This window comes from Leptonychotes weddellii, chromosome 4 (assembly GCF_054177405.1).
Source record: "Leptonychotes weddellii isolate Sample4059 chromosome 4, ASM5417740v2, whole genome shotgun sequence".
Taxonomy (NCBI): Eukaryota; Metazoa; Chordata; class Mammalia; order Carnivora; family Phocidae; genus Leptonychotes; species Leptonychotes weddellii.
In genome coordinates this window covers 161,395,993-161,408,948 of record NC_138372.1, presented here as the reverse complement: position 1 = coordinate 161,408,948, position 12,956 = coordinate 161,395,993, and the positions used below count along the sequence as shown (strand labels likewise).

The 12,956-nt window shown below is 48.7% G+C and overlaps 1 protein-coding gene across 1 annotated transcript in view; it reads left to right on the top strand.

The window, feature by feature from the left end:
• Nucleotides 1–12,956, top strand: part of ASAP1 (ArfGAP with SH3 domain, ankyrin repeat and PH domain 1) — a 331,802-nt gene that overhangs the window by 23,963 nt on the left and 294,883 nt on the right. The window contains exon 2 of the mRNA XM_081817140.1: nt 11,702–11,787. Coding sequence (XP_081673266.1) covers nt 11,729–11,787 — 59 coding nt within the window. The 5' untranslated portion in view covers nt 11,702–11,728. The remainder of the gene's footprint in view (nt 1–11,701; nt 11,788–12,956) is intronic.

The following is a 12,956-nucleotide window of genomic DNA, read 5'->3' as shown; positions in this document are numbered from 1 at the left end:
GAAAGTTACACTGTTCTGCTGGGAGTGAGCCGAGGGTGGAATGGGCAGTAACTGCTGATGGATATGGGGTTTCTTTGTTTGGGCAATGAAAATGCTCTAAAATTGATTGTGGTGATGGTTGTACCACTCTGTGAATTGCAGTAAAACCATCGAATTGTGTACTTTAAATGGGCGAAATGTGTGGTATACGAATTACATCTTGATAAAGCTGTTACAGGGGGAAAAAGACATAAAGAGCTCAGTCTGCTTTTTTCTCTTTTATTTAAAATTGGAGTCCTTTGCTACTTTATTCCCTAATGATAAAAATTATCTGTAGCATACACCAGGTTTTTTCCCTACTGCCTACCCCCTTCCTCCTTTCATCCTCCCCTCCCTCCCTCCTTCCCTTTCTCTCTCCCCACCCTGCATCTCCCTCTTTCTCTCCTGCTCCTTCTTTCTCCCTCATACTTTCCTCTGGATAAGTGCATTCCTTCACTTAGTCTATGTGCATCCTGTGGACCTGACCCAGCCCCCGAACCCTCTGGGCACATAAGCCAGCCAATGGAATGTTCCAGCCACTGGCCATGGAGGTCGGTTCAAGGATGCTCACCGTCAGACGCAACCCTGAGACTGTCATTAGAAGTGGAGGGGGGTGCTTTCCTCCCCGGGGATTGCTGAGCTGTGGCAGCCTGAAGGCCAGTGACCCCCGAGGGCAAGCCTGCCTGAGATACCACCCCCAACTCCCTCTAGGAATGCAGAGCCAGCAGATGCCGAGAATCCCTCCCTGACCACATCCTTGGAGCCCCTGACTCCAGCCACACCCAAGTTACATCTGACCCTGGACTTTTCCGTTTTGTCAGCCCATAAATTCCCCCTGCTTTTCTCCTCAAGCCAGCATTTGTTCGGTTTTCTGTCTCATGAATAAGTCTAGCTGTGGCTTCTGCAAATGCGGGTCCTCCAGGCTCATATGATTCACGTGACTCCTTCCCACAACAGTCCCGGGGCCGTGAGCCGGGACTGGTCTTTCCGCTCATATCTCTTCTATCAGAGTGAGCCAAGAAAACCGCTTCCACAGAGGAAACAGGCTGACGCTAGAATGTCCCGACCTAGCACACAAAGTCCTTTGTGAGGGCCTCAGGATGGGCCTCTGGGGACCACCCAGCGGCCTTTCCCTGTGCCTACGGGGAGGGGCCCATGTGGTTCCTGTGGCAGGTTGGCCCGCCTGGGTGTGTGTGCATGCCATCAGACTCAGATGTGTGCTGGGAGCTGAGGCCTTTGTTCTGACGTGGGGACCCCTCTTTTTCCCTTTCCATTTTGGGCTATATAGTGTAAACCCTTTGAGTCATACTTATTCAAGACTGTACCGTGTTTGTAACAAGGGGGAAGGGGTTGCCATGTCAGCGCAGTTTGCCATGATGCAGGGTGGCAAGTCTCTGCTCTTTCTGCTTTGTCTCCCTGGCTCCCAGGGAACAGGGCGAGCAGCTGTGGGACCTGGGCATCATGACTCTTGTTCTATCACTGTGGCACCAGAAGCTTTGAGGAGTCACAGCACAGAGGGATCTGTCTCCAGGGCAGGTAGCTGAGGCCAAATCTCCTGCCTCATAGTTCCTTGCGGTTCTTTCTCATTCGGAGAGAATTGGGTTGGGGCAGGTGGGAAGCCTTGATTTCTGAGAGAAGTTGGGTTCACACCAGGCCCCAGAAGACGATGCTCAGGATAACCTACATTTGAGGCTGCTGCCAAGCAAGAGACTTGAGGGAACCCGGGGCCCTGTTTAGCCGGTATTGACGGGTTGGCCACTGGGCTTGGATGAGAAATGAATGTGTGCCTGGAAAGTCTTGGTGTGAGGGTGTTTGTTTAGGCAGCTATTAATGAATTCATTCAACCAACATTTTCTGAGCCAGACGCTGTGCTAGCCGCAGGGTCTTCCGGTTTCCCCAGCCTCTTCTCCGGAAGGATAGGGACGGGGTGTGGGGTGGCTTTGCTTACAGCTCTGTCGTGCCTGCCTGGGTGATTTTCCAGGGGCCTTCCAGTCTACCGGGCATCTTGAATTCGGTGTCTCCGGCAACACTGAGGGACGAGGGGAGAGGCCGCAAGCCTACAGTGCGTCTGCTGCACCCAGCCTCGGTGTTGCCCCCTGCACCTGGGACACACAGCTGTGAAATAGAAGAGACTTAAATCCTCATTGGAAGGAAAGAACCTTGACTCTGGGGAAACTTAATTTGAAAAGAAGTTTTATAGACACTGGCTGATCCTTCTAGGTTTCCAGGGAGTAAAATTCCTGAGAAGCAAGATGGAATTACAGAAAGAAGTTTGAGGATTGGGATTCCCCAACAGTGGCGTCACTTGGTCACAAGGCTTCGTCAGGGCGGGGCTGACAGGTGGTTTCTTCTAGGGCTTCCTGTTGACTGGAGGTGGCGGGGTGGGAAAGCTGAGGTTAGGTCACATGACTCTTTCCCTAGAGTGGAAAAGGAACCCTCTCATTTCCCATTTTGACAACTCATACAGAAGGCGTTCTCGTGTTGCCTTGTTTTTATCTGACTCTGAACATATGTTCAGTCAACAGGTGTTTACTGAGCACCTGTAAAGCGTGTTACATCATCATGTCAGGTGCCTCTGATTATTGTGTTCGGGCTTATCCACAAACTGCCTCTGCCTTCAGGAAGGAGATGAAACTCATGAGTCAGGCCCCCCTCTGTAGGCACAACTGTGCTTCCTTTTCTCTGACGGACTGTCCTCTCCCTCTTTCAGGGTCATCTTCTTCCGGTAAGCCTTCCTTGATTGACTCTGCCTTCCTGTAACCGTTCAGCAAATAGTGCTGCATGTCTCTTGCTCTTCAGCCCCTTAGCCAGATGGGCCTTACGAGTCAAGGTCAAAGATTTAGAGGAAAATAAGTCATGGTCCCTGCCCTGGGGGAATTTCTGGTAACTGAATGTGGTGATAGGAGCAAAGTTAGCCTTTGTACATGGAGGTTTTCAGTATGTTCCCACAGTTCTGTTAGTGGGGCATTTTGCTCTTATTTCCTATTCTTCGGTAAACTTATGGAGCTTGTAAGTCAGCAGAGGGAAAGTGCCCATCAGAAAGCATTTATTGTGTTACTATGCTATGTCCATTATTCATCCAGCAGATATATCATTCATTTATTCTTCAACTATGTATCCAGTCCTAGAAATTGGAGCCCTTGTGTGCTCTTGGTGGGACTGTGAAAGGGTACAACCTCTGTGGAAAACAGTATGCTCGTTCTTTGGAAATTAAAAATGGAACGACTGTATGATCCACCAATTCCAGTTCTAAGTGTATATCCAAATGAATTAAAAGCAGGATCTCAAAGAGATATTTAGGCACCCGGGTTCATTATTCATAATAGCCAAGGGGTAGGAGCACCCCAAACTGTTCATCAGCAGATGGGGAGATACCCCAAGTGTGGCATACACACAGTAGAATATTACCCAGCCTTAAAAAGGAAGGAAGCTCTGACACATGCTACAGTATGGAAGAACCTGGAGGATGTTGTGCTAAGTGAGATAAGCCAGTCACAAAAGGACAAATACAGCAGGATTCCACTTATATGAGGTATCTAAAGTGGTTAAACCCCCAGAGACAGAAAGTAGAACGGGGTGGCCAGGGGCTGGGGGAAGGGGACATGGGGATTGTTGTCTAATGGGTGCAGAGTTTCGGTTTTGCAAGTTGTAAAAGTTCTGGGGATCTGTTGTACAGCAATGATTAAGTGGTTATACTTAACACTACTGAACTGTACGGTTAAAAATGGTTAAGATGGTAAATTCCATGGTGTGTGGTTTTTTTTAAACCACAATGAAATATTTTAAAAATATATGTATCCAGTCTTTCAGAGCAGGCATATTGTAAGTTCTGAGAGTTGTCTAGATTCGCGGGATGCACACCATATTTAGGGGCAGGCAGGCCGAGAACCTAGAGCAGGAGGCTGCCTGGCTGGCGTTCCCGTAACTCAGACGCACCGGGCGGGGCCTGGCTTGGCGTGCTGGCACAGAGTGCCTGGGAGCGCAGCTCAACTCAGGCACACACTGCGACAGGTATCAGCGCTGTGTCTTCCACGTGGCAGAGGGGTCAGCAAACAGGTGTCCAGCAGAAGTTGTGTCTCAGGCCGTGGCATCGAGCTTGCTGCTCCGTGTGCTTAGAAGTCCCTCTTCCTGTTTTTTCTGTCTGGTGTCCCCCCCCCTCCACCGTCCATCCCTCAAAACCCACTGCTGCTACCACCTCCCCCGGTGAAACCACTCTGTATCTGATCATCTGCCTTGTTTCTGGGCATAGCATCCGTGTCCGTTTTCACAGGTGCCTAGTGACTGTTACTTCGCCTTTCTGCCTTCCATGGGAGCAAGGTGCCCAGCTTGGACGGGCATCTGCTGGCGTCTGTTGAACTGTTGTAGGAATGAATGAATGAATGGCAAAATGGAAGATAGAGTCAAATACTTATTTCAGTTTTACAATGTCCTGAGCATTCATTGGATCTTGTACCTGTGGACTGACAAGGGAGGAATTCACTTCTCTTTCTTAGTAGAAGTGCAAGTATGGATGGAATTTGAGCCGCAGGTAGATGGGAGGCTGTGGGGTGGGACCCCATGCAGGGGCAGGTGCACTTTGGTGGATTCTGTGTGTGGTCTGAAGGAGACTAGGCTGCTCATTTCTCAGATGTACAGCCTCCTGAGGACTGTTCTGGGCTTTGATGAGATGGGATCGGAACACGTCTTAGATGTACTTTCTTTCCTTTGATTCTGAGCTGCCCTGAGTTGTAATATGCGTTCTTGACATCATCACAGGGTTGGAGGAGAAAACAGAAGCTCTGCCACATTAAATTTGATAGTTAAGACACATTGTGTTTCAGAAATAGGAAAATGGGCAAATATGGCTGTCACAGAAGGGAAGGAATAAGGTGATCACAAAGAGTGTTGTTAAATTGGGTTGCTGTGTGGTTGATGCTGATCATACCTCCTCAGGGGAGTCAGGAGTGCGCTTGCGTGGCAAGGCTGGTCTTGCCAGCTTGTTAGAGGTCTTTTTTTAGTCCCAGCACTGGGGGAGAAATCCAAACAGCAGAGACCTCTCTCCCGAGGCTGCCGCTGCTCTGAAGGGCTGGTGGGATTTAAAGGAAAGAAGAGGCTTCTGGAATCAGGCAGATCTAGAATCCACTTACAGGCTGGGAAAACTCTAGCAAGATGCTCAGCCCGTATTAGCCTCAGTTTCCTTCCCTGTAAAATGGAACAATAATAATACCTGTCTCCTGGGGTTGTTGCAAAGATTAAAGAAGTTTTTTGTTTTTTTTTTTTAAGATTTTTTTTTTATTTATTTGAGAGAGAGAGAACACCTGAGAGGGGATAGGGTCAGAGGACAAAGCAGACTCCCTGCCGAGCAGGAAGCCCGATGCGGGACTCGATCCAGGACTCCAGGATCATGACCTGAGCTGAAGGCAGTCGCTTAACCAACTGAGCCACCCAGGCGCCCAAGATTAAAGAAGTTCTTGCCTGTGTAGTATCTGATACACGTGGGAAGCACCAATCGATACAGATTAGCTAGATTATCTTTTCGGTGACTGTGTAACCTGTTGCTTTCACTGTAGGACAAGGATCCCAGTGACAGCTATGCTTCTCACGACTCAGGCCCGGGGTAAGAGTCAGCATAACTGAAGGTAGCAGAGTCCCTGGGGCCCACAGTGGGGCTTCCTGCTGGCAGGGGGGCGCTGGGGAACACCTTTCCATGCAAAGTCCTTTCCACCCTGGTGCCTCTTCCCTTGGGCAGGCAAGGCTGGGACCCTGAGGTGCCACTCCTGGAAGGTGACTTCTGGGCCTTGACTGTAGATGGGGGACAACAGCATGATGACCACCTGCAGGAACCATGTCCGTGGTGTTGGCTTTGCTGAGGAGCTGCCGGGTCGGGACTCTGGGCTGTGGGCGTCCCATCCAATTGTAGGTTGTCATGGTCGTCGTGCACTCTTCCATCACATGTCCACTCAGTGCCAGCACTTCTTACATCCTTGTCTGGAGGCCGCACCCGGGAGTGCCAGTCTCCTGACTGCCAGCCTGCCCCTGGGTGGCAGAGAACAAGCTCTTGGGCAGAAGCAGATGCTGCTTACGGTAGGATGCGCTTGACCATTAACGGGCTTGTGAGTGTCAAGGTCACGTGTGTGGGCACGTTACAGCCGGCCGCCACCCCCATTTTCCAGAAGACACAAGCCGGCAGAAGTGAAGTTTATTGTCCAAAGTCCCACAGCAATTAGGGGGGAGAGCCAGTGTTGGAATGTAAGTCTTCCCGCTCCAGAGGCTGTCCTCTTTCCACTGCTTGAGATTCCTCCCCCCCCGCTGCACCCTTCTACTGCACAGTGAACAGGGGAGCAGCCCCCCAGATGGCTCTGCACCCGCGTGCTCACTGAGCGTAAACACCAAATTGTTTGAAAGGACCGCAGTCGCACTATTAAAACAGTTGGTGGCACAGCAAACCCCAGGCACCCACGCTCTCCGCACTTGCTGTTCTTCCCAGGGGACCCAGAAGGAAATGTGTCATTTTGTGGAGGCACAGGCTGAGCTCTGCCTGCTTTCGCTGGTGCGAGGAGTGGGTCGTGCTAGGGAGTGAGCCTCGCTGGCCTCCCTGCTCGTGGCTTCCGGGGTTACCTTGTTGTTCCCTCCGTGGCTCCCTGAGGCATTCACTTATTTTAAGATGCACAAAATTTTCAGGATGCAGCTTTATAGAATGTGGAGGATCGTGATTCACTTGTAGTATGTAGATTCCTCTGGTACGCAGTACTTCTTTCTCTCATCACCCGTGGGGTTATTTGATTAAGGTCTCATTCTCTGAACATGGGCTCTAAGCAGAGACCAAGGCTGTTTCGCTAACCATCATTATCTCCTTGACATTTAGCTTAACAAATATTTTTTCAATAAATGAATTGGTGGATGGATGGATGGATGGATGGATGGACGCATTTTCCCAACAGATGAGTCTCCTTACAGGAAGCTCTGACCAATGGAAAATAGCATGCAGTTGGCACTTAGTAAATGTTTGTGAGGCAGGTATTGTGCAATTGTGTTCACACCCAGATGAGACCGCTTACGAGCGTTCATCCTGTCTGTTGTTTCTGTCCCTGACCCATGCACCAACTCTGGACCTTGAGCTCAGTCTACCCTAACTTCCCCTCCTTACTGTCCTGTGCCGGGCACTCAGGGCATAGGATGTAAGTTACATGGTCACAGTCATTGTAAATTTATAATCTAAAAAGACCTTTGGATCATGAAGGGTAGTGAGTACAGCCTTTCCTGACCTCTTCTTTGGAGAGGAGAGACCCAAACCATCTTTGATTGTTGTTTTAACCAGCAAGTGAGGCAGGGGGATGGGGCCAGGGTAAGGTCTAGAGGCATCAGAATTGTTAGGCAGAGCACCTTGATCTTTCTTGGCGTTGACTTCCACAGAGTCTTGTCTGCTTCCTTCTTTTTTTTTTTTTTTTTTAAAGATTTTATTTATGTGAGAGAGAAAGTAAGTGAGAGAGAGAGAGAGAGAGAGAGAGCATGAGAGGGGGAGGGGTACGGGGCAGGGGGAGGGAGAAGCAGATTCCCCACTGAGCAGAAAGCCTGATGTGGGAGTTGATTATCAGAACCCTGGGATCATGATCTGAGCTGAAGGCAGATGCTTAACCGACTGAGCCACCAAAGCACCCCTCATCTGCTTCCTTCTATATCATACTTGAATGAGTAGTCCTGGGCAGAGTCAATAGAAGCATCTCATCCCAAAACCTGCTGGCAGGCAGCAGGAAGATGGATGAGGAGAAGCAGCAAGAGTCCAGAGTTACCTGGCTAGAGAGGCCACAGGTGCCTAACTCAGGGCTCCTTGGGGCAGCTAGGGAGGCAGGACTTGTTGCTTGCTAGTGTATATGGAAACTGAGAGATGTAGCTATTAGTACGGAATCCCCATGACCGGCTCAAGGCGGCCCCAGCATTCACTGTTGAAACAATCAGGAAATAGTAATGGGGTATATTCAGTGTTAATTTATACTATTTTATGTAGCGTAGTCAGCAAAGCCCTGAGCTTGGAAGTCAAGCTCTTCCTAGTTTGAATCCTGAATCTGCCACCCCCAGGTACCCCGTGTGACCATGTGCTACCTAAGTTCTGTGATCCTCAGTTTTCTTATCTGCAAAATCCAGGCAATCACAGTTCCTTGCAGGATTAGGGTGAAGATTGAATGGGGTGGCCAACATGCCCGGGATGGGTCTGGCTCGAAGACAGTGCCCAGTAGGGGTCACTGTTGCTGCCGTTAAGGGCCCTGAGAGTTCATTCAGCATGGCTAGATTGTTGGAGAGCACCTCTTGGAGGAGAGGGAATTTCAAGTGGGACTGGACAAATTGGGCTTCTAATAGATAAGATGAGGATTGGCAGAAATCATATGAATTCAGGCTGTCTTCTCTAGCTCCTTGATTTTCCAAGTACAGCTTCCACAGACCAGGAAAGAATCTCATCAGTAAATAGGCCAAGTGTTTGCTGTGATGTTATGGGAAAAAAAAGACATTGTCCACGCTGTAGCTGCAGATGACTCAGGAGTTCATAACATCCTCCATAAAAGGATACACATCCCAACATCCGTGCCGTCACTTCTGTTGAATAAAATTCACCACCTATTTGGGGATTGGCAGTCAAGAGGGGTTTATGTACCAAGTGAATTATGTCCCTTATTCCTGCGTGGCATGCAGGAATTGCTGTCCTGACAGACATCCTGTAAGTCACAGGATAGAATTTCAGTAGAAGCAGCAAAAACACGGGTGGTAAAAGGTGTGATGCTCCATGGTAATGAATTCTGGTTCACTCGAGCAGGTTGCTCCTTTCAATCTCCCATCACTGGTGGCAGCGGGAAATGAGAGGTTGTAAAGAAGAGCACAGGGGTTGATAGCAATGTTCACTTACTCTGACATGTATTTATTGAACACCTATTTATAGGTGCTGTGTGTTTCCTGCCCGGATCTTTGAGCCCACCCTGGAAGGCACTGCAGGCAAGTGTCTGTTCCCATGGAGGGCTTCCTATATGTCTGCCTCAACCACCCCCCCAGCTTTGCTGGGCTAGCGAGGCATGGGAGTTGGTGCAGAAATGCCCCAGCTTCCCTACCCTAGCATGGCAGTCCTGCGGTGTGTTCCCCACGTCCCTCAGAGGGTCCCTAATGGAACTGAGCTCCATGCGCCTAAGTGGGAACCTGCATAACCTTGGACAAGTTCCCTAACCTCTGAGTTTCGCCTTCCCGTAGGATGGCTGCGAGGATCAGAGAGACCATAATATCACTTGCCCCCACTACTAGTTCCCATTCATGCCTTGGATGCTGGGAACCAAGCATTTTGCTCAGTGGTGTAACTGCATTTCTCACTGATTCTCATCGTGACTATATGACGTAGGACTTCAATTATCCCAGTTTAAAAAGGAAACTGTAGTATGAGATAAATAACTCATCCAAGAGCCATATTCTGAGCTCTAACTCAGATGCATTTGTTTTAAGGGCCAACTTTTAATAATAAGCAAGGTTGTTAGAGTACAGCGTCTAGCAAAGAAGCTGCTGTTGTTATTTTTATTAGCAAGTGCCCAATATATAGTAGGCTCACTCTGCTTGTTGAATTCTAAAATAATGAATGAATGCTTATTGCTCAAGATCATGAACTCTCTCTTGCTCTCGGCTCCAACTTCAGGCAGTGAGAACAGTCTCTAGCACATGGTAGGCACAGAACAAATCACTGAATGAGTGATTGAATGAATGCATGCAAAGTGGTATTTTTAAAATTACTGGTAGTGCCCTGGTTCTAAAGAAATCCTGTTAGTTGAAAAGCATTATTTGTTTCCTCCTTACAAAAGCCAATCCCAGGAAGGAAATAGCCTTAAAATCCCAATAGTATTTATCTCTAGGTGTTAGGATAATAACAGATTTTAGTTTTATGCCTTAGTATTTTTCATAATGGACCCAGATTACCTTCATAACTGGAAAAAAAAGAATCTCTTTTGGCGGGGGCAGGGCGGGGGCCAAACAGTCTCAGAGCATAAATGGATACCAAAGCAGCGGGGGTGAGAGACTGCCACATATGTAGATGCTAAGTTGGTGTGAGTGGTTTCCGAGTCAGGGCAGCAGGGTGTGAGCTGACTCTGGCGTGTCACACCTCACACAGCTCTTGCACACGCCCTCTCTCTGGAGGTTCACACCGGTCCAGTAACATAGGCTAGGCTAGGATTAGTGGCCTTGTTTTACAAACAAGGGACCCGAGAGCCACAGAGGCTCACTGACGAGGACGAGCCTCTGCTCAGGGGCAGAGCTGGATCGGAACTCGGGGACGCTGGGCTTGAAGCTCGGTGGGTGTTCCACTCTGCCCCAGCAGCCTCTCCTGAAGACCCACTGAAGGAAACGGGACGAGAGTGGAGGTAGGATGGTGGACCAGGGGATCGTGAGGTAGATGCTTTGAGCATCTACCAGACGCTTCTGGGGAAGAGAAGCCTGGCTTGAACTTTTTCAGTCAGACAACCTGGGTTGGATCTTTGGTGATGTCAGGGAATTCTACAATCTCTTTAGGTGTGGGAATGCTATTGCAATTCTATTTTTGTAAAAGACCTGGTCTTACAGATACATGCTGTTCTACTTATGACCGAAATGGTAAGATTATTTGCTTTGAAACAGTGATGTGGGGAGAGGGAAGATGGATTTTAAGTTGATGGTGATTGGGGCTGGGCAGTGGATATATGGGGTTCAGGATACTCTCCTCTATTTTTGTGTCTACAAAATTCTCTACAATAAAAGATTAAAAAAAAAAAAAAAGCAAGCAATGATTCTGGCTTCAGTGTGGGGGACCGGATTTCAGAGGGAGAAATGGTGATGAAAGGAGACCAGGAAGGAAGCCCAGGTGGGAAGGGTGGAGGCTTGGTCCAGGGCTGTGTCGGGGGGATGGAGAAAAAGAGAGAGGTCGAGAGATCTTTAGGGAGTAAATGAGACAGGACTTGGGATGGATTGGATATGGGGATAGGAAGACGGTGGGTCAAGAGTGTCCCTGGGTTCTGGCCCCAGATAGAGGTGTGCCACACTGAGCTAGCGATCACTGGAGAAGGATCCAGCAGGTCCCCTGGCTCATCTTGTTTCCACTCCTCACCTCTGTTTCCACTCCATTCTGCAAATATTGAAGCCGTTCCCTTATGTAACACCTTTTATCCCAGACTTCCTGTGCTCTGTGCACTCAGCAATTAAGCTTTGGTATGCATGAATTAATTACAATCCTCTCTCAGGTTCAGAGGGGCTGTCCTGAAATATGTATATTCATAGAGCTCTACCTCCTTCCTGGGCTGGTCCCCTTGGCCAGTTGGGGAGCGGGGGACACCTCCACTTTCCCATGGGCACAGGGCTGCATGGGTCCGTCTGTCTGTTGCACCTGTGAGCACACTTTGATTTCATGTTTAGAGAAGTTAATGACTTGTAAATTGCTCTCGACTGTAGAGCTAGAAATAGAACTCACGAAGGATCCCTGAGCACTCGCACAGATCCGAGGATAGAGACACCAGCCCCAAGGTGGATCGCTGAAACAGTGGTTTGCTGGCTGTTTTCCTTCCCACTCCTGGACAGCCGCTCGGTGGTGTCAGAACATTCCTCACAAGGATGCCAGCCTCCACATGGAACCCCATGTTGCTTTGAGACCATGTCTTCTGCCCAGTCCCACTGGATGATGCTTGTCACCTTTTCTCCTTCCCCCATCCAGGTAATTCTCTGATGTGACGGCTGAGACATGAGATCTTCAGCCTCCAGGCTCTCCAGTTTTTCGTCGAGAGATTCACTATGGAATCGGTGAGTGGCTTCAGCCCATCCTGTCTAGAGAGCCCAGCCTGGGAAATGCGGAGGGATTCCTTGCGGGGGAGGGGTTTGAAATTCAAAATTTGATCAAACTGCAGACTAGCATCTGATAAAGGCACCGTGGGTGTGAATATTAGTGGCAAACGGATGTGTGGCATTTATAGGGCTGTAGACTTCTCAAAGTGCTTCCTGTTGTCACCTCACCTGTGTCCTTCGGACAGAAGGCAAGGTGACAGGGTGACAGTTCCAGAATGAAGTCAGGAATAGCAACAAAGATGACACCATCCACAGTAGATGCTGTTTTACTTGAACGACTCTTAGAAACAGGTTCTCATTAAGTCCATGCGAGGGAGGAATTACTACATTCATTCTACAGGTAAAGAACATGCCCAGCTGGATTGGAAGTCTGTTTTTCCTGATTCCAGGTCTCCTGCCTTTTTCCTCTATGCCATGTTCCCTCTTGGAGGTATAATTTGCCCCATTTTGCAGCTGGGAATACTGAGGCCTGGGGTAGGGGCACGTGATAAGAGTCTACGGAGTCTGACCTCAGTGGGTGGAGGTTTGTGTTAGAGGATGATAAAAAATTAGACTGGACAAGAAGATGAGAGAAACGTCAGAGTCCGTGAATCTTAAAGTTGCCAGGGTAACTTGACCTAGGGTCAGTCTGCTGTGACTGGCGTTTCCCAGAAATCAGCTTTGGTAGTGGGAAGAGCATGGGTGCTGGAGGGAGTGGTAGAATTCTGGCTTTGGCACCAACTTGCTGTGTGACCTCAGGCAAGTCACTGACCCTCTCCATTTCTTCCATTTTCACCTCTCTGAAAGGGAAATCCCAATATTTATGTTTTATATTTTTGTGTGTGGGCTAGAAAAACTAGACAAAGTGTCTTGTGTAAAGGAAGCACATATAGAGCATTGTAATTATTTCAAGTTTTAGGATAGAAATCGTTTTTAAGTAGCATTAGACAAGCAGAATTGCCCTGAATGAATATGAGAGAGGCTGGAGGAAGGGAGGCCAACCTGAGAGGCTTTGATGTGACCCCAACATGAACCGACAAGGAACCGTTACTACCTTTGGGGTAAATGAGACTTTGTATGATTATTTTCCTAGTTTGTCTGTTAGAGGAATACCCGAAGTCATGTTTTATTTTGTTGTTGTTGTTGTT